A 24,433-nucleotide genomic window follows, 5' to 3' on the forward strand; every position below is an offset into this window, starting at 1 on the left:
GCAAACGCCCTACTTACACACATCAACTTAGCACAGCCATTACTGGCTTATCCCAATTTATGCTACGTTCAAAACAACTGGGAACTCGGAAATCTCTGACTTCCGACTTCAGTGCATATAAGACAACTGGGAACCTGGAAAAATTGTTTTGAACGGTCATCCAAGTCGGAAACTCTGGCCTCTTTCTAGAGCCTCGACTTTCCGACCTGAAGATCACTGACGTCCTGATTTGACCTTGTTTTTTTCCCTGAGTTCCCAGTCTTGAAAGCACCATTACACCATCTCTTGAGTTGTGTGATAATGTCATATTGCGGATTCTACCTTTAAAGTACCACCAACCCAACCTACATGGATGGGGAAACTAGCCAGAAAGTCACCACATTATTGGTTTCCCAATTGGTTACCTGCAATGTGAATCTACAAGGTGAACAATGGCAACATTTCCACAAAGGTTTTACAGAGGTACTTAATACTGACAAACAAATGTCCACCCTTTTCTGTCTAGAAAATATGCTGGACCTTTCTTGGTCCCACACCCTCTAACTCAAAACAACAAAGCTAAAACTAAAAAACCTTGGTCGATTCTATCCAGTCTTGACATACACCATCTTCCTCCATCTTCCTCTGTCCTTTCGAAACATACCCATAACATTTCTGCCTGAATATTTGTGAGATTAACTGTCCTCTGTTAAGCTTAACATATGCGAGTGCAATTCTGTATTTTTGTGTTAATGTAGCTCCACACATATGCCTTGTTTAGAAATGGTCCGTAATGTGACATCTTGTTAACACTGCAGGAAAAGCCTACTTTGATCGAAAACCCTGGCAGCACAGTGAAATGTTCTTTGCGCAAATATATAGTAGAATACATTTAAATACACAGAGAACATAAAATTCAAATGTACAGTCAGAAGTCAAAACAAAAGTTTTACAGTGATAAAGATGATAAAGTCGGTCTGTTGGTAAAGCGTGGACACTTGGGATACAGGGGGATGTCTTGGGCTGTAGAGGCTCCGGAGCAGACAAAAGTAATCCTTTAACGTCTCGTTGCAGAGGTGTGTGTCGTACAGAGTGTGGGTGTGGGGGAATGGATAAGACATGGAAAAGTATGGTACAGGTCCAGTTGAAGGAGGGATTTCAAGACGTGGGCGACTCTTGACGGCTTTAAAGACTGGACTCTGAAGCTCAAATGGTGATGTAATGCTGTCTGAGTTTCCCCAAGAGAAACTCGTGGGTTAAATTGTGTCGTGTGATTATTCCCACAATCTGAAAGAGAAGGTACAGGGAGCGACATCATGGAGCAGACTGCTTCCTCCACTCTAGAATGGCTAAAAAATGATTAATTAGAGCCATTCTTAATTAGAGCCATTCTTAGTGCTTCTAAGCAAAAGCAAATATCTTAGACAGTTTGACAATAAAAAAAAAAAAGTGGTGTTAGTCCCTTGAAGCTGCATTTTTGTCAGAGTGTTGATTATACATGCAGGTTTAGAATCGAACACTATGGACCTTTTAATACATACTGCATCAAGTACATAAAGTGTATTTTGACAAGGACACTTTTTATGTTATTAAAATGACACCGTTAATAAGCGTTAAGGCTATAGTGGCCAACACAGCTTGGTGTGTCAGTTACTATAATTCCTCACCTGGTTTGTAGTGATAAGCCATCAATCCTAAGAAAACTGACTGAAACAGGGAGGGACTACCTGAACTTGTCCAATAAGAAATTATTATTTTCCATTTCCGTTGCAAACCATTTTGCTATGGTGTGCCCTAATGCAGTGATTTTTAATTCTGGTCCCGGGCACCCAAAGGGCTGCACATTTGTTTTTTGGCCAGAGCACTCCACACATGATTCCACTAATCAAAAGTTTGAGGAGTTGATTAGTGGAATCAGGTGGGTGGTACTAGGTCAAAAACAAAGGACCAGGAATTTAGAAACACTGCCCTACTGAATATGACCCAGGCCACAGAGAGGAAACAGGAAGTTAAGGAGTGGGAATTTTAACCCCTTGCGGTGCGACTCACCTCTCCTACTGCGTTGACCACAGGCAGGTGTCGAAGGCCCATGGTCCTGAACAGGTTAAACACTTGGGACACATGTGTGTTTGGGGACACTGTGTAGGGGGAAGGGTTCATGTACGAGGTGACGTCCTGAAAGTGAAAGAAGATGATCACTTACTATCACAAACATGTAACCAGTTAGTAACAACAAAAAGCCTCAACACTTTTGAGGAAAATTGTTCCTTTAGGGGTGACAAAGCACAAACATGACGCTCTTAAAGAAACAGTGTACAATTTAATGCAATGCGTAGAAACCTAATATTCCACAATTACGCTAATTTCAATGACATGTATTTCTATCAATATTATATATATTTTTTTAAATAAATGTATTTACAGGGTTACATATTAGTTTCTATAGCACAACATGTGCTTCAGAAGTAGCTATATTTCATATAGGCTAGGGGTTTGAAACTACACTGAACAGAAATATAAAACCCAACAATTTCAAAGACTACTGAGTTAAAGTTCATAAAAGGAAATCAGTCAATTTAAATAAATTCATTAGGCCCACATTTATGGATTCCACATGGCTGGGAATACAGAGATGCATCGGTTGGTCACAGATACACTACATGGTCAAAAGTATGTGGACACCTGCCCGTGGAACCTCTCATTCCAAAATCATGTGCATTAATATGGAGTTGGTCCCCCCTTTGCTGCTATAAAAGCCTCCACTCTTCTGGGAAGGCTTTCCACTAGATGTTGGAACATCACTGCGGGGATTTGCTTCCATTCAGCCACAAGAGCATTAGTGAGGTCGGGTACTGATGTTGAGCGATTAGGCCTGGCTCGCAGTCGTTGTTCCAATTCAGCCTCAAGGTTTTCGAGGGTGTTGAGTTCAGGGCTCTGTGCAGGCCAGTTAAGTTCTTCCACACCCATCTCGACAAACCATTTCTGTATGGACCTTGCTTTGTGCACGGGGGCATTGTCATGCTGAAACAGGAAAGGGCCTTCCCCAAACTGTTGCCACAAAGTTGGAAGCACAGAATTGTCTAGAATGTCATTATATGCTATAGAGTTAAGATTTCCCTTCACTGGAACTAAGGGACCTCCACCAAACTTTACAGTTGGTACTATGCATTGGGGCAGGTAGCGTTCTCCTGGCATCCAGCAGATGGTGAAGCATGATTCATCACTCCAGAGAACGCGTTTCCACTACGCCAGAGTCCAATGGTGGCAAGCTTTACAACACTCCAGCCGACGCTTGGCATTGCACATGGTGATCTTAGACTTAGGCTGCTCTGCCATGGAAACCAATTTCATGAAGCAGCACTCAGCGGTTCCGTTCGGTGAGCTTGTGTGGACTACCACTTCACGGCTGAGACGTTCTTGCCCTTAGACGTTTCCACTTCACAATAAGAGCACTTACAGTTGACCGGGGCAGCTCTAGCAGGGCAGAAATGTGACGAACTGACTTGTTGGAACGGTGGCATCCTATGACGGTGCCACGTTGAAAGTCATGAGCTCCTTAGACAAACATTGCAGTAGAATGGCCCGTATAATGTAGATTGCAATGTGCTCGATTTTAGACTGCAATGTGCTCGATTTTAGACACCTGTCAGCAACGGGTGTGGCTGAAATAGCCAAATCCATTCATTTGAAGGGGTAAAACTGTAACACGCTGCCGTGAATGTCGATCCAGTGTATGAGTATGGTGAGTATGGAGGCCATGGAAGAACTGGGACATTTTCAGCTTTCAGGAATTGTGTACAGATCCTTGCGACATGGGCCCATGCATTATCATGCTGAAAGATGAGGTGAAGGCGGCGGGTGAATGGCACGACAATCAGCTTCAGGATTTCATCACGGTATCTCTGTACAATTGTGCTCGTTGTCTGTAGCTTATGCCTGCCTATACCATAACCCCACCAAGGGGCACTCTGTTCACAATGTTATCAGCAACAAACCGCTCGCCCACACAACGCCATACACGCTGTCTGCAATCTGCCTGATACAGTTGAAACCGGGATTCATCTGTGGAGAGCACACTTCTCCAGCGTGCCAGTGGCCATCGAAGGCAAGCATTTTCCAACTGAAGTCAGGTACGATGCCGAACTGCAGTCAGGTCAAGACCCTGGTGAGGACGAGCACCCAGATGAGCTTCCCTGAGACGGTTTCTGACAGTTTGTGCATAAATGATTTGGTTGTGCAAACCCACAGTTTCATCAGCTCTCTGGGTAGCTGGTCTAAGACGATCCCATAGGTGAATGTGGAGCTGGCGTGGTTACACGTGGTCTGGGCTGGCGTGGTTACACATGGTCTGCGGTTATGAGGCCAGTTGGACATACTGCCAAATTCTCTAAAATGACATTGGAGGCAGCTTATGGCAGAGAAATTAACATTAAATGATCTGGCAACAGCTCTGGTGGACATTCCTGCAGTGAGCATGCCAACTGCATGTCTCTCAAAACATGAGACATCTGGACATTATGTTGTCACAAAACTGCTCATTTTAGTGGCCTTTTATTGTTACCAGCACAAGGTGCACCTGTGTAAGATCATGCTGTTCAAATCAGCTTCTTGATGTGCCACACCTGTCAGGTGGATGGATTATCTTGGCAAAGGATAAATGCTCACTTTTTGTGCGCATGGAACATTTCTGGGATCTTGTATTTCAGCTCATGAAACCAACACTTTACATGTTGCGTAAAAAAATAAATAATTGTAGATTCAGCCGTGAACTGAATTTTGGCGAAGAGAAGGGTCGTGGGACCCCCAAAAAAGTATGATAATTTTTACACAACAAACTGCGGCCAGACGGAAGCCACTGCTCAGTAAAAAGGCACATGACAACCCGCTTGGAGTTTGCCAAAAGGCACCTAAAGGACTCTGACCATGAGAAACAAGATTCTCTGGTCTGATGAAACTAAGATTGAACTCTTTGGCCTGAATGCCAAGAATCTCATCTGGAGGAAACCAGGCACCGCTCATTATCCGGCCAATACCATCCCTACAGTGAAGCAGGGTGGTGGCAGCGTCATGCTGTGGGGATGTCTTTCAGCGGCAGGGACTGGGAGACTAGTCAGGATCGAGGGAAAGGAGCAAAGTACAGAGAGATCCTTGATGAAAACCTGCTCCAAAGCGCTCAGAACCTCAGACTGTCCAACAGGACAACGACCCTAAGCACACAGCCAAGACAACGCAGGAGTGGCTTCAGGACAAGTCTCTGAATGTTCTTGAGTGGCCCAGCCAGAGCCTGGAGTTGAACCCAATCAAAAATCTCTGGAGAAACCGAAAAATAGCTGTTCAGCGACGCTCCCCATCCCACCTGACAGAGCTTGAGAGGATCTGCAGAGAATTGGGGAAAAACTCCCCAATTACAGGTGTGCCAAGCTTGTAGCATCATACCCAAGAAGGCTCGAGGCTGTAATCCCTGCCAAATGTGCTTCAACAAGGTACTGAGTAAAGGGTCTGAATACTTATGGAAATGTGATATTTCTGGGTTTGTTTTATACATTTGCAAAAACCTGTTTTTACTTTGTCATTATGGGGTATTGTGTGTAGATTGATAAGGGAAAAAATATATATTTAATACATTTTAGAATAAGGCTGTAACATAACAAAATATGGAAAAAGTCAAGGGGTCTGAATACTTTCTGAATGCACTGTAGGTTATATCTCAATCTACTTTAAAAAATCATTTTCTGCCGCTCATAAATGTTATGTTGTGCTCCTAACTTTTTAAAGTTGGGAGCACCAGTGCTACCAATGAAAATGTTTAATTTAGAGCCCTGATTCTAAGTGCAGCAGTAGCTTTAGATGTGTGATGGACTGGGTCGTACCACTATCATGCGGGGATTGAGAAGGGCCAAGTCTAGGTCATGGATGTCTGGGAAACGGGGGTAGTCCTCCGTCATCTCAGCGTACGACAGTCTCGGCTGCGTGGCACTCTGTGGACACAGACAGACAAATAAAAAGGCGCACAGACATACACACACGAGAACATGTGTAGAAACACTACACACACACACACTGACTAACTCCTGGGTTGTATTCATTAGTGCACAGCACACAGTGGTTTTGTAACAGAGAACAAAAACGAGAATTCAGGTAGTTCCTTCATGTTTCAGTCCGTTTTATTCAATTTGTTGCCTAATGAATACGATGTGCAAGTGACATCGTCCTACGTCATACTTCCGGGTCCTTTCCCCTAATCTTTTGATTGGGCTTGACGATTATATCATAACATTAATGAAAATCCGGTCATTTAAGATACATTTAAAATAATTTTGCATTTCAGGATTCATTTATTACGTTTTTGCGCTCAAGACCCTTGTGCTCCGTTTTTCCCATTGAATACCATTCAAAAAGGTTACAAGAGTTAAAAAACTACAAGGCTACTTCCTGGAAAATGACATGCCACTGACACGCCACTTTCATACCTCATACTAGGAATTGCCAGGGACCTCACGATACAGTATTACCACAATACTTAGGTGCGATTCTTTATGTACCACAATTCTATATGTATTGCGATTTGATACAGGAATTTTATTGTGATTCGATGTTCAAACAACTGGCTCACTGCAGATCTTACTACAGAGGCATGAGAAAACAAGTTTTAATAAGTCATAGAAATAAAATGGCCGATGGATAACAAACCATAGGATGAGAAATACTGCCGTTTTGGCACAGGTAGAGTTAGCACCAGCTAACATTAACTCCCCATTAAATAAATAAATAAAATTGAATTAATACTTTTGAGTCAGAGAATCAAATGCAAAAATAATATTGCAATACTCTCCTGTATCGATATTTCCCCCCCATCACTAATGAATACGACCCTGTTGTCCAGTGGGTTGGGAGTTGGGCCACTGACCGACTGGTTCTCTGCGTAGCAGACGCCACGGATCAGCAGGTTGACCAGCTGAGAGCGCAGGATGATGCCGTGGAAGGTCAGAGGTCGGAAGCGCTCCTCCATGGTCCACTCCTCGCTAGGGGACTGGTCTGGGTACAGGTTAGGGTAGGGTGCATGTCTAGAAACATACACACAGTCATAGAAACGTTAGAACAGCAATTTCTCCAAATAGAAAACACCGGACTGACTCATTACAGTGAACCTATCGATTACAACGTGTGCAAAGTTTATTAATAGTTCATTTCAGAAGAATGATGGATAAAAAAAAATTCTAAATTTGACCCAAGTCAAAGTTACAGGGAATAGGATGGTTACATGGTTGGTGTTGTAAAAAATGGGATGGGGTCAAGTCAGGTGTGAGAATTAAGGTGTGCGTATGTGTGTGTGTGTGGGGCTCACCTCCTCTCCAGCATCTGCTGCAGCATGTCCTGGCCTTCCTCCATAGCAGGCACCACGGCCGCCAGCTGGTCGTCACACACGTTGCGCAGCTCACTGGACGGGTATGACTTCATGGACTGGCAGCGCCGCCGCTGCTCCCCGGCCCGCGTCAGCACGCTTGCTTTCTGAGGAGGAGGTGGGCGGAGAAGGCAGGGTTGCACATGCATGCTCCACAGACACACCTTCCTGTTCATATAAATGTCAATCTTTTTACAGTAAAAGACCGAGAGACTGTCTGTGCATCCCTGTTCCCTACATTCCCTAATGTAATTACTGACACTGCCCTAACATATAAATAGATGTGACTAGCCTTTTTATTAACAACATGTCACAAAGAGCTTTACAGTAACAATACTACAAGGAGTATTGCAATTCAAGGAAGGATAAACAACATTTTCCAATTATTGGAAACACGGCCAAACTAAGTGGCCTATATCGGTAGGCCCAGCATTATACAGTATAACAGGGTTCTGATTACTCCTGGTGGCAGTTCGTGGTATGGCAAGGGCACCTTCAGCAGAGGTGTATTCATTTGTCGCAGACTGTAGCAAAACGTTTGGCCTGATGATCCAAAATGGAAAAAGTTTTGTAATAAACAAGAGTTTCTATTGGATAAAACCAGGTAGGTCCCTCCCAGTTTCGTTATGTTTGCATATTTTTGGGTCCTAGATTAACCAGGCAAAACATTTCGCTACGATCTGCAACTAATGCATACACCCCAGGACACAACATAGTGAAATGTTAAGATAGAAATAGGTTCAGTAGAACAAACATCACTGACATGTAGAATAAAGAATCATGTCAGTTCTATTCATGCAATTTCTATCTGCACGTTGCCCTGGCTCCTACCTTGAAGCGGATGTTGTTGCTGATGAGGATGTTGCCCTTCATGAACTCCCGTTCGTTGTCCCTGTTCTCGGTGACCACGGGGAAGGCATGGTAGACGGTGGTGCGCAGGATGCTCACCAGGGACTGGATGCGCGTGTGGGGGTACACGTACGTCAGGTTGGGCTCCATGATGTCACTGGCCGTCAGTCTGGGGGACAAACGAGGGACACACATGTACCAGGGTTAGGGTCAGTCAATTCAGGAAGTAAAATTCCAATTCAATCATTGAAAAAAGGTAATCTATTTTCAAGTAAAAAGGAAGAGCTATTTTTATTTTTTTAATGGATCCCTTTTTTTTAACCCATCAACAGATTACACAGTTGGTTAAAGGCTGAAAAGGGACACATATATACAGATTATGTGTGTATACTGAAGAGAAATGTGTTAGTTGTAAGTGGGTTTGGATACAATGACCACTGATCTTTATTATCATAAATGTAGTATTATTTTCTTACTTGTCCATCTCGACCTCTGTCTCCCACTCCAGCAGTGGCACTCCTCTCAGATGAATGTGGATGTCATAGATGCCCTTATTGAAGAAATCCCCCGTCCACTTGGCCACCTGAGCATACGCGCACACACGTAATCCTGTAAGTACCAACTCTGATGCAAGTGTGCTAAATTGTGAATGTAAATTCAAATCAATGAGGTGTACTTTACCATGAGGGTTATCATAATGGGCAAGCCGTAGGTGATCTCATTGGTCGATTCGATGAGAATGACAGTCAGGCTGATGGTCATCCGGACCACACCTCCCAGGAAGGCGGCTGCACCAATCAGAGCAAAGGTCCCAGAGTAGATGTCCATCCCCAGGTTGCTGTGGCAACCGGACAGCCAAACGGAACCAACCAGGAAAAGCAGGATCAGTCGAAACAGTAAGTGTCAACATTAGGAAAGGTTTTATCAAAGGATGGGGGAGAAACTTTTTAAAATGACTTCCTAAAAGCGGTCAGTTCGATAGAGATAACTAAGGAAAGACTCTAAGGCTTATTGCTAGCATTGTCCGCTCAAACTGCATTATTTTCTTATACCTAAGACCACCACGAATCTATGTAAATCAACTCTAAATCAACATATTTATCATGTTTTGATAAGAAAATTTGCATTATCTTCCAACAGGTGGCATTACACTCACAAGTCACACTATCTGAAGTGAGACAATGAACTGGCACCTACAGTCCAAAACGCCAAGAGAAACTTAATTTTTAGCTAAGTTAACAAATCTCCCACAGGCATTACAAGGGCCCCAGCATGGCACATGAAAGCAGTCATTACTTGCAGGAACCCAAGAACTCAAAAGGCCTGAGGCTGACAAAGCAGAGTACAGAGGACAACTGGGTCAAAGAGAGAGAGAAAAACTCAGAACAAGTGGGAGAGAAGCGCTTCGAGAAAATGCCCAATCAGCAGATTCCCTCTCAGAGGATGTCAACTTTAAAAATGTAGCTTTGTTGGCATTTTTACACATTCTAAGAGATACAAACTCCATGGGAAGTTACACTGCAGCCACACACACACACACACACACACACACACACACACACATCTCACAGTAGTTTGGTGCTAGGAAAGTAGTTGAGAGATTTCCAAACCAACAGATTTCAAATCATAGAAACCAGATCCATATACAGGGCCTTCAGAAAGTATTCATACCCCTTGACTTATTCCACATTTTGTTGTGTTACAGCCTGAATTCAAAATGGATCTACACAAAATACCCCACAATGACAAAGTGAAAATGAGTTTAGAAATGTTTGCAAATACCTAATTTACATAAATATTCAGACCCCTTTGCTATGACACTCCCAATTGAGCTCAGGTGCATCCAATTTCCTTTGATCATCCTTGAGATGTCACTACAACTTGGAGTCCAGCTGTGGCTAAATTCAATTGTTTATTGTTTGGACAAGACTTAGAAAGAAACATCTTTGACAGTGCATAGTTGACAGTGCATGTCAGAGCAGAAACTATACCATAAAATCCAAGGAACTGTCTACACAGTTGAAGTCAGAAGTTTACAGACACCTTAGCCAAATACATTTAAACTCAGTTTTTCACAATTCCTGACATTTAATCCTAGTAAAAATTCCCTGTCTTAGGTCAGTTAGGGTCACCACTTTATTTTAAGAATGTGAAATGTCAGAATAATAGTAGAGATAATTATTTATTTCAGCTTTTATTTCATCACATTCCCAGTGGGTCAGACGTTTACATACACTCGATTAGTATTTAGTAGCATTGCCTTTAAATTGTTTAACTTAGGTCAAACGTTTCGGGTAGCCTCCCACAAGCTTCCCACAATAAGTTAGGTGAATTTTGGCCCATTCCTCCTGACAGAGCTGGTGTAACCGAGTCAGGTTTCTAGGCCTCCTTGCTCGCACACGCTTTATCAGTTCTTCCCACAAATATTCTATGGAATTGAGGTCAGGGCTTTGTGATGGCCACTCCAATACCTTGACTTTGTTGTCCTTAGGCCATTTTGCCACAACTTTGGAAGTATGCATGGGGTCATTGTCCATTTGCGACCAAGCTTTAACTTCCTTTCGTCTTGAGATGTTGCTTCAATATATCCATTCAATTTTCCTTCCTCATGACGCCATCTATTTTGTGAAGTGCACCAGTCCCTCCTGCAGCAAAGCACCCCCACAACATGATGCTGCCACCCCCGTGCTTCACGGTTGGGATGGTGTTTTTCGGCTTGCAAGCATCCCCCTTTTTCCTACAAACATAACAATGGTCATTATGGCCAAACAGTTCTACTTTTGTTTCAGCAGACCAGAGGACATTTCTCCAGTGGCTTCTTCAGTGGCTTCTTCCTTGCCGAGCGGCCTTTCAAGTTATTTACATTTACATTTTAGTCATTTAGCAGACGCTCTTATCCAGAGCGACTTACAGTGGCGAATGCATACATTTCATACAATTTCATACATATCATACATTTTTTTTTTTCTGTGCTGGCCCCCCGTGGGAATCGAACCCACAACCCTGGTGTTGCAAACACCATGCTCTACCAACTGAGCTACAGGGAAGGCTAGTTATGTCGACACAGGACTCGTTTTACTGTGGATAGATACTTTGTACCTGTTTCCTCCAGCATCTTCATAAGGTTCTTTGCTGTTGTTTTGGGATTGATTTGCACTTTTCGCACCAAAGTACGTTCATCTCTAGGAGACAGAACGCGTCTCCTTCCTTGCGTACTATTGTTTGTACAGATGAACGTGGTACCTTCCGGCATTTGGAAATTGTTCCCAAGGAAGAACCAGACTTGTGGAGGTCTACAAATCTTTTTCTGAGGTCTTGGCTGATTTCTTTTGATTTTCCCCTGATGTCAAGCAAAGAGGCACTGAGTTTGAAGGTAGGCCTTGAAATACATCCACAGGTACACCTCCAATTGACTCAAATTATGTCAATTAGCCTATCAGAAGCTTCTAAAGCCATGACATCATTTTCTGGAATTTTCCAAGCTGTTTAAAGGCACAGTCAACTTGTGTATGTAAACTTCTGACCCACTGGAATTGTGATACAGTGAATTATAAGTGAAATTATCTGTCTGTAAACAATTGTTGGAAAAATGACTTGTGTCATGCACAAAGTAGATGTCCTAAACGACTTGCCAAAACTATAGTTTGTTCACGAGAAATTTGTGGAGTCGTTAAAAAATGTGTTTTAATGACTCCAATCTAAGTGTATGTAAACTTCTGACTTCAACGGTAGATCTCTGAGATGGCACTTTGATGAAGCATATACAGTGCTGTGAAAAAGTATTTGCCCCCTTCCTGATTTCTTATTTTTTTGCACATTTGTCACTTAAATGTTTCAGATCAAACAAATGTTAATATTACACAAAGATAACTGCATTTTGTGTTTACTTGGGTTAAGTGATCATTTTATTTATTAAAGGAAAAAAGCTATCCGAACCTTCATGGCCCTAAGTGACAAAGTAATTGCCCCCTTGTTAAATCATGAATTTAAAATTCAAGAACAGATGAGAAACTAAGTAATTGACATCTATCAGCCTGGAAAGGGTTACAAAGCCATTTCTAAAGCTTTGGGACTCCAGCAAACCACTGTGAGAGCCATTATCCACAAATAGAGAAAATTTGGAACAGTGGTGAACCTTCCCAGGAGTGGCCGGTGTCATGACGTTGGCCTGTGGGTAAGGTTTATGACCCCACCCCCCATAAATACCTTTCTCCCTTCCCTTCTCTTACTGACCCTACTGAAGGACTGCTGTCCTGTTAAATATAGAGAGTCTGGGAACATCAAACAAATGGGGAAAGGAACCATCTTTTGATAATAAAACCAGTTGGAAATATGCTTGATAACGTAATGAGTATGTATGTCAGTTCATTGTTATCTGAGACATTATGATTGATGACAGGACGACAAACTGTACCTGAGAAAGTATACACCCTCTAGTTATCAGAGTCACATGGAATTGTTATGCAATTGAAATGTTTGATATTGAAATTGTTTGTTAGGAGATTAAATGTAATTTTTGCTTCCAAATGAGAGAATTGGGTTTTCATAAGGAAAGTGCCCTGCCCGATCAGTGGCCCAACCCTGTGAAGAGACATGGGGTTATAAACGATGAAACACCTCCCTCCCCCCCTCTCCACTATATAAGCCTTTGACGAAAAGATAACCAGTATGTTCCAGTACGGGAGGTCTGCAGCCTCTACGTTAGAAGGACAGACACATATCAAGGACAGAACTAAGCCAACCTCGGCGTGAGCTTTGATGGCGAATGGTATGAACTTTGAGCTTATTCACTACAGAAGTGATACTTCCTAGCCGTTGAGTTAGCCGCTGCTAACGTGGGCTAGGAAAGGACGGACGACGGATCCAGTCTAACAACCAGACGAAGATACCACCACGTATCCAATTTGCCACCATTGACATTCTTCCACTACAGGAAGATCTGGTGGCCAACCCGGCCAGCATCTACGACCAACCTACCGAAGCGCAGCTCAGAGTAAATATTTATTGCATTTTCCTTTTCCAAATGGGCGGTAATTTAGAATGCATAAGATAATGTATTTACGATAACATAGCTGCTGTTTCTTTGTTCCTAAATCTTCCCGCCCTTTCATTCAAGCCAACCCCCTTTCCTTTGTGTAACCAGCCATGATACAGGTTCCGTCCACCAGGACGTTTTCTGTATGACATCATATGTATTCTGTGTATTTGTAATTCTGTGTGATTAGTTAGGTATTTAGTAAATAAATAATTAAACCCAATTTTGTATTGCTGATTCAACTTGTTAGCCAGGGTTCGTGAAGATAACCAAGAATTGACAACTTTCATTATGAGACTGAAAATAAGATAAGGGTTAACATTGACTGCTATCGATGTAAAATATTACTAAGTATTTTAAGAGTTTATTCGGAAGATAACGGCTCTATAAACGTTCTTCTGTGGTGCCCCGACTTTCTAGCTAATTACATTTACATGATTAGCTTAATCAGGTAATATTAATTACAGAGAAATAATTTTATAAGTTAGCATGTCATATCACTTAATCCGGCATAGCCAAAGACACGACACCGGCCTACCAAAATTACCCCAAGAGCACAACGACGACTCATCCAAGAGGTCACAAAAGAACCCACAACAACATCTAAAGAACTGCAGGCCTCACTTGCCTCAGTTAAGGTCAGTGTTCATGACTCAACCATAAGAAAGAGACTGGGCAAAAATGGCATCCATGGCAGAGTTCCAAGGCCAAAACCACTCTGACCAAAAAGAACATAAAGGTTCATCTCACTTTTGGCAAAAAACATCTTGATGATCCCCAGGACTTCTGGGAAAATATTCTGTGGACTGATGAGACAGAAGTTGAACTTTTTGGAAGGTGTGCGTCCAGTTACATCTGGCGTAAAAGTAACACAGTATTTCAGAAAAAGAACATCATACCAACAGTCAAATATGGTGGTGGTAGTGTGATGGTCTGGGGCTGCTTTGCTGCTTCAGGACCTGGATGACTTGCTGTGATTGATGGAACCATGAATTCTGCTCTCTACCAAAAAATCCTGAAGGAGAATGGCCATCAGTTCGTGACCTCAAGCTGAAGTGCACTTGGGTTCTGCAGCAGGACAATGATCCAAAACACACCAGCAAGTCCACCTCTGAATGGCTTAAAAAAATAAAAAATAAAATGAAGGTTTTGGAGTGGCCTAGTCAAAGTCCGGACTTGAATCCGATTGAGATGCTGTGGCGTGACCTTAAAAAAGCGGTTCATGCTCAAACCCTCCAATGTGGCTGAATTAAAACAATTCTGCAAAGAAGAGTGGGCCAAAATTCCTCCACAGCGAAGTGAAAGACTCATTGCCAGTTATCGCAAACGCTTGATTGCAGTTGTTGCTGCTGAGGGTGGCACAACCAGTTATTAGGTTTAGGGGGCAATTACTTTTTCACATAGGGCCATGAAGGTTTGGATAGCTTTTTCCCCTAAAAAAAAATAAGTACAAAAATCATCACTTAAACTGCATTTTGTGTTTACTTGGGTTATCTTTGTGTAATATTTAAATTTGTTTGATCTGAAACATTTAAGTGTGACAAATGTGCAAAGAAATAAGGGGCAAATACTTTTTCACAGCACTGTATCTGTGAAAGGGTATAAAACAACTTCTACAGTAGTGAAAGTTTCCAAGTGCACAGCGGTCTCAATAATATGGAACTAACCAGACTATGCCTAGAGCTGGCCGTTCGACCAAACTGAGCAACCGGGCAAGAAGGACCTTGGTTAGGGAGGTGACCAAGAACCCAATGATGACTGACAGAACTACAGAGTTCCTTGGCTGAGATGGGAGAACCTGTCATAAGGACAACAGTCTCAGTCTCTACATTAAACTCCAGGCATGCTCTCACCAATCTGGGCTTTATGGGAGATTTCCTCAGGAGTGGCTTCCGTCTGGCAAAAGGCACATGAGAGCATGCCTGAAGTTTGCAAAAAGGCATGTGACAGACAGAGCATGAGGCAAAATATTCTGTGGACAAAAATGTTACGATTTAGCCTGAATGCAAAGCACTATGTCTGGAGAAAACCAGGCATAGCTCACCACCCGTCTAACACCATCCCTACCGTGAAGCATTCTGGTGGCAGCATCATGTTATGGGGATGCTTTTCAGCGGCAGGGACTGGGAGACTTGTAAGGATAGAGGGAACAATAAATGGAGCCAAATACAGGCAAATCCTTGATGAGAACCTGCTTCAGAGTAGAGGTCGACCGATTAATCGGAATGGCCGATTAATTGGGGCCGATTTCACGTTTTCATAATAATCTGTAATCGGTATTTTTGGCCACCGATTTGCAGATTTAAAAAAATATAAACATTTTTTTTTTTACACCTTTATTTAACTAGGCATGTCAGATTAAGAACACATTCTTATTTTCAATGATGGCCTAGGAATGGGGGTTAACTGCCTTGTTCAGGGTGGATTCGTTTTTGCAACCTTTAGGTTACTAGTCCAACGCTCTAACCACCTGCCTTACATTGCACTCCACGAGGAGTCTGCATGGCAGCCTGACTACCTGTTACGCGAGGGCAGCAAGAAGCCAAGGTAAGTTGCTAGCTAGCATTAAACTTATCTTATAAAAAACTATCAATCTTAACACAATCACTAGTTAACTACACATGGTTGATGATATTACTAGTTTATCTAACGTGTCCTGCGTTGCATATAATCGATGGGTGCCTGTTAATTTCTCATCGAATCACAGCCTACTTCGACAAACGGGTGTTGATTTAACAAGCGCATTTGCGAAAAAAGCGCTGTCGCTGCACCAATGTACCTAACCATAAACATCAATGCCTTTCTTTAAAATCAATACAGAAGTCTATATTTTTAAACCTGCATATTTAGTTAATATTGCCTGCTAACATGAAATTGTGTCACTGCTCTTGCGTTCATTGCACGCAGTCAGGGTATATGCAACAGTTTGGGCCGCCTGGCTCGTTGCGAACTAATTTGCCAGAATATTATGACATAACATTGAAGGTTGTGCAATGTAACAGGAATATTTAGACTTAGGGATGCCACCCGTTAGATAAAATACGGAACGGTTCCGTATTTCACTGAAAAAAAAAACGTTTTGTTTTCGAGATGATAGTTTCTGGATTCGACCATATTAATGACCTAAGGCTCGTATTTCTGAACGTTCCAACAGGAATCTATTCCAAAAACTTCGTAAATAACAAGGTTGCCAAAAAACAACGCATACAAAGTTGTATAGCGGCAGAATAAGATACCGGGTAGAGAATGGTCTATTTCATTGCGTTTTTCACTCATCACGTTTATTCCGAAAAATGTCTGTCCTCACTCTGGTTGCCTATGGACAAACATTAAGAATAAGCTACGTGGTGAGTTGATGCCTATTCGGCAGCTAGTTAGCTAGGTTTGTATGCGTTGCTACTTTGTATGCGTTGTTGGTTGGCAACCTTTTACTTTACGTTTTTTGGAACAGATTCCTGTTGGAACGTTCCACAAATTATACACCCCTTCAAGCCTATCAACCCCCGAGATTAGGCTGGTGTAACTGATGTGAAATCGCTAGCTAGTTAGCGGGTGCGCGCTAATAGCGTTTCAAACGTCACTCGCTCTGAGACTTGGAGAAGTTGTTCCACTTGCTCTGCATGGGTAACGCTGCTTCGAGGGTGGCTGTTGTCGATGTGTTCCTGGTTCGAGCTCAGGTAGGAGTGAGGAGAGGGACGGAAGCTATACTGATACACTGGCAATACTAAAGTGCCTATAAGAACATCCAATAGTCAAAGGTATATGAAATACAAATCTTATAGAGAGAAATAGTCCTATAATAACTACAACCTAAAACTTCTTACCTGGGAATATTGAAGACTTGGCACATACTTTCTTACATGGCACATATTGCACTTTTACTTTCTTCTCCAATACTATGTTTTGCATTATTTAAACCAAATTTAACATGTTTCATTATTTATTTGAGGCTAAATTAATTTTATTGATGTATTAAGTTAAAATAAGTGTTCATTCAGTATTGTTGTAATTACCAATATTAAAAAAAAAATTTGATTTTTAATTATTATTACATTTTTGTATTTATATATATATAAAACATTTTAAATATAAAATCGGCTGATTAATCGGTATCTGCCTTTCGGTCCCCCAATAATCGGTATCGGCGGTGAAAAATCATAATCGGTCGACCTCTACTTCAGACTGCAAACGACCTTAGACTGGGGAAAAGATGTATGTTCCAACAGGACAATGACCCAAAGCATACAGCCAAAGCAATGCTGTAATGGCTTCAGAACAAGAATGTGAAAGTCCTTGAGTGGCCCAGATAAATCCCAGACTTGAATCCCATTGTAAATATGTGGAAAGACTTGAAGATTGTTGTTCACTGCCACTCCCCATCTAACTTGACAGAGCTTGAGAAAATGAAACATTTGAGAAAATCCCCAAAACCAGATGTGCAAAACTGGTACAGACATACCCAAGACGACTCAAAGCTGTAATCGCCGCCAAAAGGTGCTTCTACTCAGTAGTGGGAATACTAAAGTAAATTACATTTCTGTATTTCATTTTCACTTCAACATTATGGGGTATTGTGTGGAAAAAAAAGAAAAAATATATATATATATATACACACACTGCTCAAAAAAATAAAGGGAACACTTTAAAGGGAACACAACAAAATGTAACTCCAAGTCAATCACACTTCTGTGAAATCAAACTGTCCACTTAGGAAGCAACACTGATTGACAATACATTTCACATGCTGTTGTGCAAATGGAATAGACAACAGGTGGAAATTATAGGCAATAAGCAAGACACCCCCAATAAAGGAGTGGTTCTGCAGGTGGGGACCACAGACCACTTCTCAGTTCCTATGCTTCCTGGCTGATATTTTGGTCACTTTTGAATGCTGGCGGTGCTTTCACTCTAGTGGTACCATGAGACGGAGTCTACAACCCACACAAGTGGCTCAGGTAGTGCAGCTCATCCAGGATGGGACATCAATGTGCGCTGTGGCAAGAAGGTTTGCTGTGTCTGTCAGCGTAGTGTCCAGAGCATGGAGGCGCTACCAGGAGACAGGCCAGTATATCAGGAGACGTGGAGGAGGCCGTAGGAGGGCAACAACCCAGCAGCAGGACTGCTACCTCTGCCTTTGTGCAAGGAGGAGCAAGAGGAGCACTACCAGAGCCCTGCAAAATGACCTCCAGCAGGCCACAAATGTGCATGTGTCTGCTCAAACGGTCAGAAACAGACTCCATGAGGGAGGTATTAGGGCCCGACGTCCACAGGTGGGGGTTGTGCTTACAGCCCAACACCGTGCAGGACGGTTGGCATTTGCCAGAGAACACCAAGATTGGCAAACTCGCCACTGGCGCCCTGTGCTCTTCACAGATGAAAGCAGGTTCACACTGAGCACGTGACAGACGTGACAGAGTCTGGAGACGCCGTGGAGAACGTTCTGCTGCCTGCAACATCCTCCAGCATGACCGGTTTGGCGGTGGGTCAGTCATGGTGTGGGGTGGCATTTCTTTGGGGGGCCGCACAGCCCTCCATGTGCTCGCCAGGGCCATATGCTGGTGCGGTTGGCCCTGGGTTCCTCCTAATGCAAGACAATGCTAGACCTCATGTGGCTGGAGTGTGTCAGCAGTTCCTGCAAGAAGAAGGCATTGATGCTATGGACTGGCCCGCCCGTTCCCCAGACCTGAATCCAATTGAGCACATCTGGGACATCATGTCTCGCTCCATCCACCAACGCCACGTTACCACAGACTGTCCAGTAGTTGGCGGATGCTTTAGTCCAGGTCTGGGAGGAGATCCCTCAGGAGACCATCCGCCACCTCATCAGGAGCATGCCCAGGCGTTGTAGGGAGGTCATACAGGCACGTGGAGGCCACACACACTACTGAGCCTCATTTTGACTTGTTTTAAGGACATTACATCAAAGTTGGATCAGCCTGTAGTGTGGTTTTCCACTTTAATTTTGAGTGTGACTCCAAATCCAGACCCCCATGGGTTGATAAATTGGATTTCCATTGATTATTTTTGTGTGATTGTTGTCAGCACATGTAAAGAAAAAAGTATTTAATAAGATTATTTATTTCATTCCGATCTAGAATGTGTTGTTTAAGTGTTCCCTTTGTTTTTTTGAGCAGTATATAACAACAAAATGTGGGTCAAGGAGTATGAATACTTTCTGAAGGGTTTATTTCTACTATTTTCTACATTGTAGAATAATAGTGAAGACATCAAAACTATGAAATAACACATATGGGATCACGTAGTAACCAAAAAAGTGTTACACAAATCAAAATGTACTTTAGATTCTTCAAAGTAGCCACCCTTTGCCTTGATGACAGCTTTGCACACTCTTGGCATTCTCTCAACCAGCTTCACCTGGAATGCTTTTCCAGCAGTCTTGAAGGAGTTCCCACATATGCTGAGCACTTGTTGGGTACTTTTCCATCACTCTGCGGTCCAACTCATCCCAAATCATCTCAATTGGGTTGAGGTTGGGTGATTGTAGAGGCCAGGTCATCTGATGCAGCACTCCATCACTCTCCTTCTTGGCGAAATAGCCCTTGCACAGCCTGGAGGTGTGTTGGGTCATTGTCCTGTTGAAAAACAAATGATAGTCCCACTAAGCACAAACCAGATGGGATGGCATATCGCTTCAGAATGCTGTGGAAGCCATGCTGTTTAAGTGTGCCTTAAATCACAGACAGTGTCACCAGCAAAGCACCCCTACACCATCACACCTCCTCCTATATGCTTCACGGTGGGAACCACACATGCGGAGATCATCTCCTCTGCGTCTCACAAAGACACGGCTGTTGGAACCAAAAATCTGTAATTTAGACTCATCAGACCAAAAAGACAGATTTCCACCAGTCTAATGTCCATTGCTCGTATATCTTGGCCCAAGCAAGTCCCTTCTTCTTACTGGTGTCCTTTAGCAGTGGTTTCTATGCAGCAATTCAACCATGTAGGCCAGATTCACGCAGTCTCTTCTGAACAGTTGATGTTGAGTTGTGTCTGTGTACTTGAAATCTGAAGCAATTATTTGGGCTGCAATCTGAGGCTGGTAACTCAAATGAACTTATCCTTTGCTTGCAGAGGCAACTCTGGGTCTTCCTTTCCTGTGGCGGGGTCCTCATGAGAGCCAGTTTCATTATAGCGCTTGATGATTTTTGCGACTTCACTTGAAGAAACATTCAAAATTCTTACATTTTCCCACATTGACTGACCTTCATGTCTTAAATTAATTTATCTTTGCTTATTTGAGCTGTTCTTGCCATACTATACACTTGGTATTTTACCAAATATACCACCCCTACCTTGTCACAACACAACTGATTTAGCTCAAACGCATTAAGGAAAGAAATTCCACAAATTAACTTTCAACAAAGCACACTTAATTGAAATGCATTCCAGGTGACTACCCCATGATGCTGGTTGAGAAAATGCCAAGAGTGTTCAAAGCTGTCATCAAGGGAAAGGGTGGCTACCTTGAAGAATCTCAAATATATTTTTTGGGTTACAACTTGATTCCATATGTGTTATTTTATAGTTTATATCTTCACTATTATTATACAATGTAGAATATAGTACAAATAAAGAAAAACCCTGGAATGAGTAGGTGTGTCCAAACTTTTGACTGGTACTGTACATATGAATGAATTTGATATACACCATTACCCTTCCTGGACATTTTGTTATGAGACAGTTGGGCTTACATATTTGAGTACTGACTATGTGAACGTTGGGTTTACATTTCGGGAAGAAAAAAAATTATAATGAGAATGACAGCCTAACAATTTGCGTACATTAGATCATGCCGCACACTGAGAACATTTGATTATGAGAACGTTGGCCTAACATTGAGAACTTTATCAGAACATTGGTCTTACATTTTGAGGAGGTTGGCCACCAGGCGTCCGAAAGCGGCGCCACAGAGCAGCGAGGGCACAAAGAGGCCGCTGGGCACCGATACGCCGTACGTCCAGCACGCCAACAGGAAGTACAGCACAAAGAACACAATCAGCGTCACAGGGCTGAACGTACCTACAGAGACAGACAGAAAACACAGGAAATCACACACTAAGGCTGCGTTTACACAGGCAGTCCAACGCTGATCTTTCTTCCACTACTTGGTATTTTGACCAATCACATCAGATATTTTTCAGTTGGCCACAGAGGTGTTCATTATGTTCTGTATAATGATTAACTAAAGTGTTGCCATCACCAGTACACAAACATATTTCGGTGTGTATGTGTATAGGGACCCTGTTCAAAGAAAACACAGATTAAGCCTAGTCCTGGAACTAAGAAGTACTTTAAATAGAGATTATTGAGCATGCAGTTTAGTACAGGCATGGGATCAGTTTTGCCCTTAAAATCAGGTGGGAGCCTGTCCATAATCTCATTCATCATTATCTAAAAGGGTAAACTGATCCAAGAACAGCCCTTGTCTCACCGTCCTGGTGGAAGAGCTGGTGGATGGCCACCTCCTGAGGGTTGAAGAACAGAGTGGCCATGTCGTTGTACGTCTTGTTGGGGCAGAAGAACTGGCGGATTGTAGAGTTGATGACGTCTTCGTTGAGGGACACCTAGATAAAGCGCCATATCACACATTTTACCATTGTAACAAAACCATTGAATGTGAGCATGTTTCTAACTTTAGTTACATGTATGCACTGTATACATGTCTGTCCGATGTGGGACGTATTCAAAATGTGAAACTCCACTTCTGAAGGACTTGAGTGTACACTAGACTAGAGACCTGGGAAAACAGTTTTGGAATAGAGGTGATGTCTATGCCATAAATTGAAACGTTAAAATATTAACACAATGGCCGACCCTGGAGTGACGGTGTGTGCGCTGCCCGATGAATCGGTTCATTTACACCATTAAAAACATTTAATGTTGAAACTGTGGTATGTTCAGTGAAGTCAAACATTGAAAATGGGGTATATTCAGTAAGGTGAAGCGTTCAGTACGTTGCAGACAGAGCTACTCAATACATTTTTATCTGGATTCCCTAATCTACATGACAGACCATCATATTGGTTCTATACAATACACTTCTATCTGAATGTTCTTCATCGTTGCACCCTCCTGAACACTAGCACGGTTGGGATCAATGCCATTTCACTTCACTCAACTCAGTCAGCCAATCTGAGGTTAGAGGCAACAGAAAACACCAATAAACTTTTTAAGGATGGCTTTTGTATGAATATACGTAGTTTTATGGTCTCGTTATGTTTCCATATGCTTTTAGTGCTTGTTTTAGGATGATTATGACGTTGTTTTTCGGCTGTTCATATCTTATTTTTATATGCTTCACTTTTTTATAAAGTTGAGCTCTGCCGAACGTACCAGAGCTGTCGTGTTGTTGTTGGTGATTGAGGAGGCCAAGTCACGACATTCACCCAATGTCATGGATGCCACAAAGATCACCACCGTGGTCACCATGGCAACCAGCAGACTCTCTAGAACTCTTCCCAGGGACCAGACAAAGAATATGACATGAAACACAAATCACTGTAACCCCTTTGAGAAATATGCCCTTCCACTCAGATGGGGAAGTTAAATATATTGATAATTTGAATAACAAAAGTTTAATTTGTAACAAAGCATTGCAGCAACGCAACTGTCACTACAATGAAGTGTATATGTGTATGTACATATCACTCCTAGCAGGTACCTGACAAACTTGGCCTTGGGGTGGACGTGTCTCATGCGGTACTTGGCCAGCCTCTTGTTGATACAGTTAAAGAAGGCCCCCAGCAGCCCTCCAGCCACCCCCATCAGGACAAAGAAGGCCAGGTCAACCGCCGTCCACAGGTGGCACTTCTTATCCCCGTCTGAACACTGTGGGAGAGGGATGGACACCCATGGAGACATAGAACTCAAGCCGCTAAACCATTAAATGCACACACAGACCCACAAAGACTATCTGCACACCTCCACAACATGAACGTGAATGAGTGCTTGTACCTTGAACTCTCCAAAGTTGAGCAGGCCAGGGAGCTGGAACGAGCCCCATTTGTTGTAGTTGATCCCCGAGCGGAAGAAGTTGAGGGTGAACGTAGCCGACATGGAGCAGAAGAGCTGGGGGGTAAACAGGAAGAGAGTGGTACTTCAGACCAGGCTGACTGACAATGACAGAAAAATAGCCTGTGTGTGTGTGTTTGCATGAGTCTCTGTCTGTGACCTTTGACCTACCACTTTCCAGGTGAGCGCCTGGTTCCAGAATGAGGAGCCCTCCTCCAGGCTGAAGAGGGTGCCCCCGATTGGTGCCCCAAACGCAGCCGCCACCCCGGCCGCCGCTCCCGCCGACACAAAGTCCCGCTTGTCCCTGAAATCAAAATTAAGCACAGAGATTTAACTTATAATGATGAACAACTGCACTATTAGCACTTTACAGAGTATGCTACTGTACCTGTCACTGCGGAAGTAGGGGAAGTCAAAGTTGATCTTCTTGAAAGTGATGCTCTGAAACTGAGGGAGTCCGGCTCCCACGATGGCTCCACTGTGGATCATTGGACCCTCCTTCCCCACAAACAGACCTGAGGGATCAAACACTTAGAGGCGGAACAGACGCTTTGCCATTGGATTCCTTTTAGTTAAATGCTATAATGTTTGCATCTGTTGGAAAGTCAGGGGTCGTATTCATTAGCGCACACTGTAGCAAAATGTTTTGAAAAGGAAAGCAAAATAACTACTGTTTCTATTGGACAAGTTCAGGTAGTCCCTTTCTGTTTCAGTTGTCTTCCGTTTGGTGCCTAGTGAATATGACCTTGTTCCATCTATTTTGTAGTACCTCCGGATACGGTAAAGAGAACTCCGATAGCCTTGCAGACGAAAGTCCGTAGCCGGACTATTCCAGGTATCTTTACTCCATTCAGGTAGCTCTTGATCTCAGGAATTCCCGAGCCTGCAGCTACAGGCTAAAGAACACAGGAAAGGGACAATCAGTAGGAGTTGGGACAAATCTGATATGATACCACCAGACAAGCAAAGAAAACCAAAATAACTATCCAACAGGTGTAAAAAAGAAAAGAAAAGAGGTTTTGATAATAAGCTGTCAAAGCGTATTGTCAAAGGGATTATGAGCATGTTCAGTACAGGCAGGCATGCAGGCAGTACAGTACAGTAGACTCCTGACAAGTACACTTCAGATAAGC

General features: G+C 42.8%; 1 protein-coding gene across 1 annotated transcript in view; it reads right to left on the minus strand.

Moving 5' to 3' along the window:
• Positions 1–248: 248 nt before the first annotated feature.
• The window catches only part of clcn6 (chloride channel 6), a 29,911-nt gene continuing 5,726 nt past the window's right edge, over positions 249–24,433 (minus strand). Inside the window, exons 7-22 of the mRNA XM_029724478.1 lie at positions 24,070–24,196; positions 23,689–23,815; positions 23,472–23,604; positions 23,244–23,357; positions 22,951–23,117; positions 22,623–22,743; positions 21,721–21,853; positions 21,155–21,308; positions 8,912–9,068; positions 8,707–8,813; positions 8,213–8,399; positions 7,325–7,488; positions 6,887–7,043; positions 5,850–5,957; positions 2,029–2,154; positions 249–1,266 (exon numbers count right to left, since the gene is read on the minus strand). Of these exons, the coding sequence (XP_029580338.1) occupies positions 1,186–1,266; positions 2,029–2,154; positions 5,850–5,957; positions 6,887–7,043; positions 7,325–7,488; positions 8,213–8,399; positions 8,707–8,813; positions 8,912–9,068; positions 21,155–21,308; positions 21,721–21,853; positions 22,623–22,743; positions 22,951–23,117; positions 23,244–23,357; positions 23,472–23,604; positions 23,689–23,815; positions 24,070–24,196 (2,163 nt within the window). The 3' untranslated portion in view covers positions 249–1,185. The remainder of the gene's footprint in view (positions 1,267–2,028; positions 2,155–5,849; positions 5,958–6,886; positions 7,044–7,324; positions 7,489–8,212; positions 8,400–8,706; positions 8,814–8,911; positions 9,069–21,154; positions 21,309–21,720; positions 21,854–22,622; positions 22,744–22,950; positions 23,118–23,243; positions 23,358–23,471; positions 23,605–23,688; positions 23,816–24,069; positions 24,197–24,433) is intronic.

This window comes from Salmo trutta, chromosome 30 (genome assembly GCF_901001165.1).
Source record: "Salmo trutta chromosome 30, fSalTru1.1, whole genome shotgun sequence".
NCBI lineage: Eukaryota > Metazoa > Chordata > Actinopteri > Salmoniformes > Salmonidae > Salmo > Salmo trutta.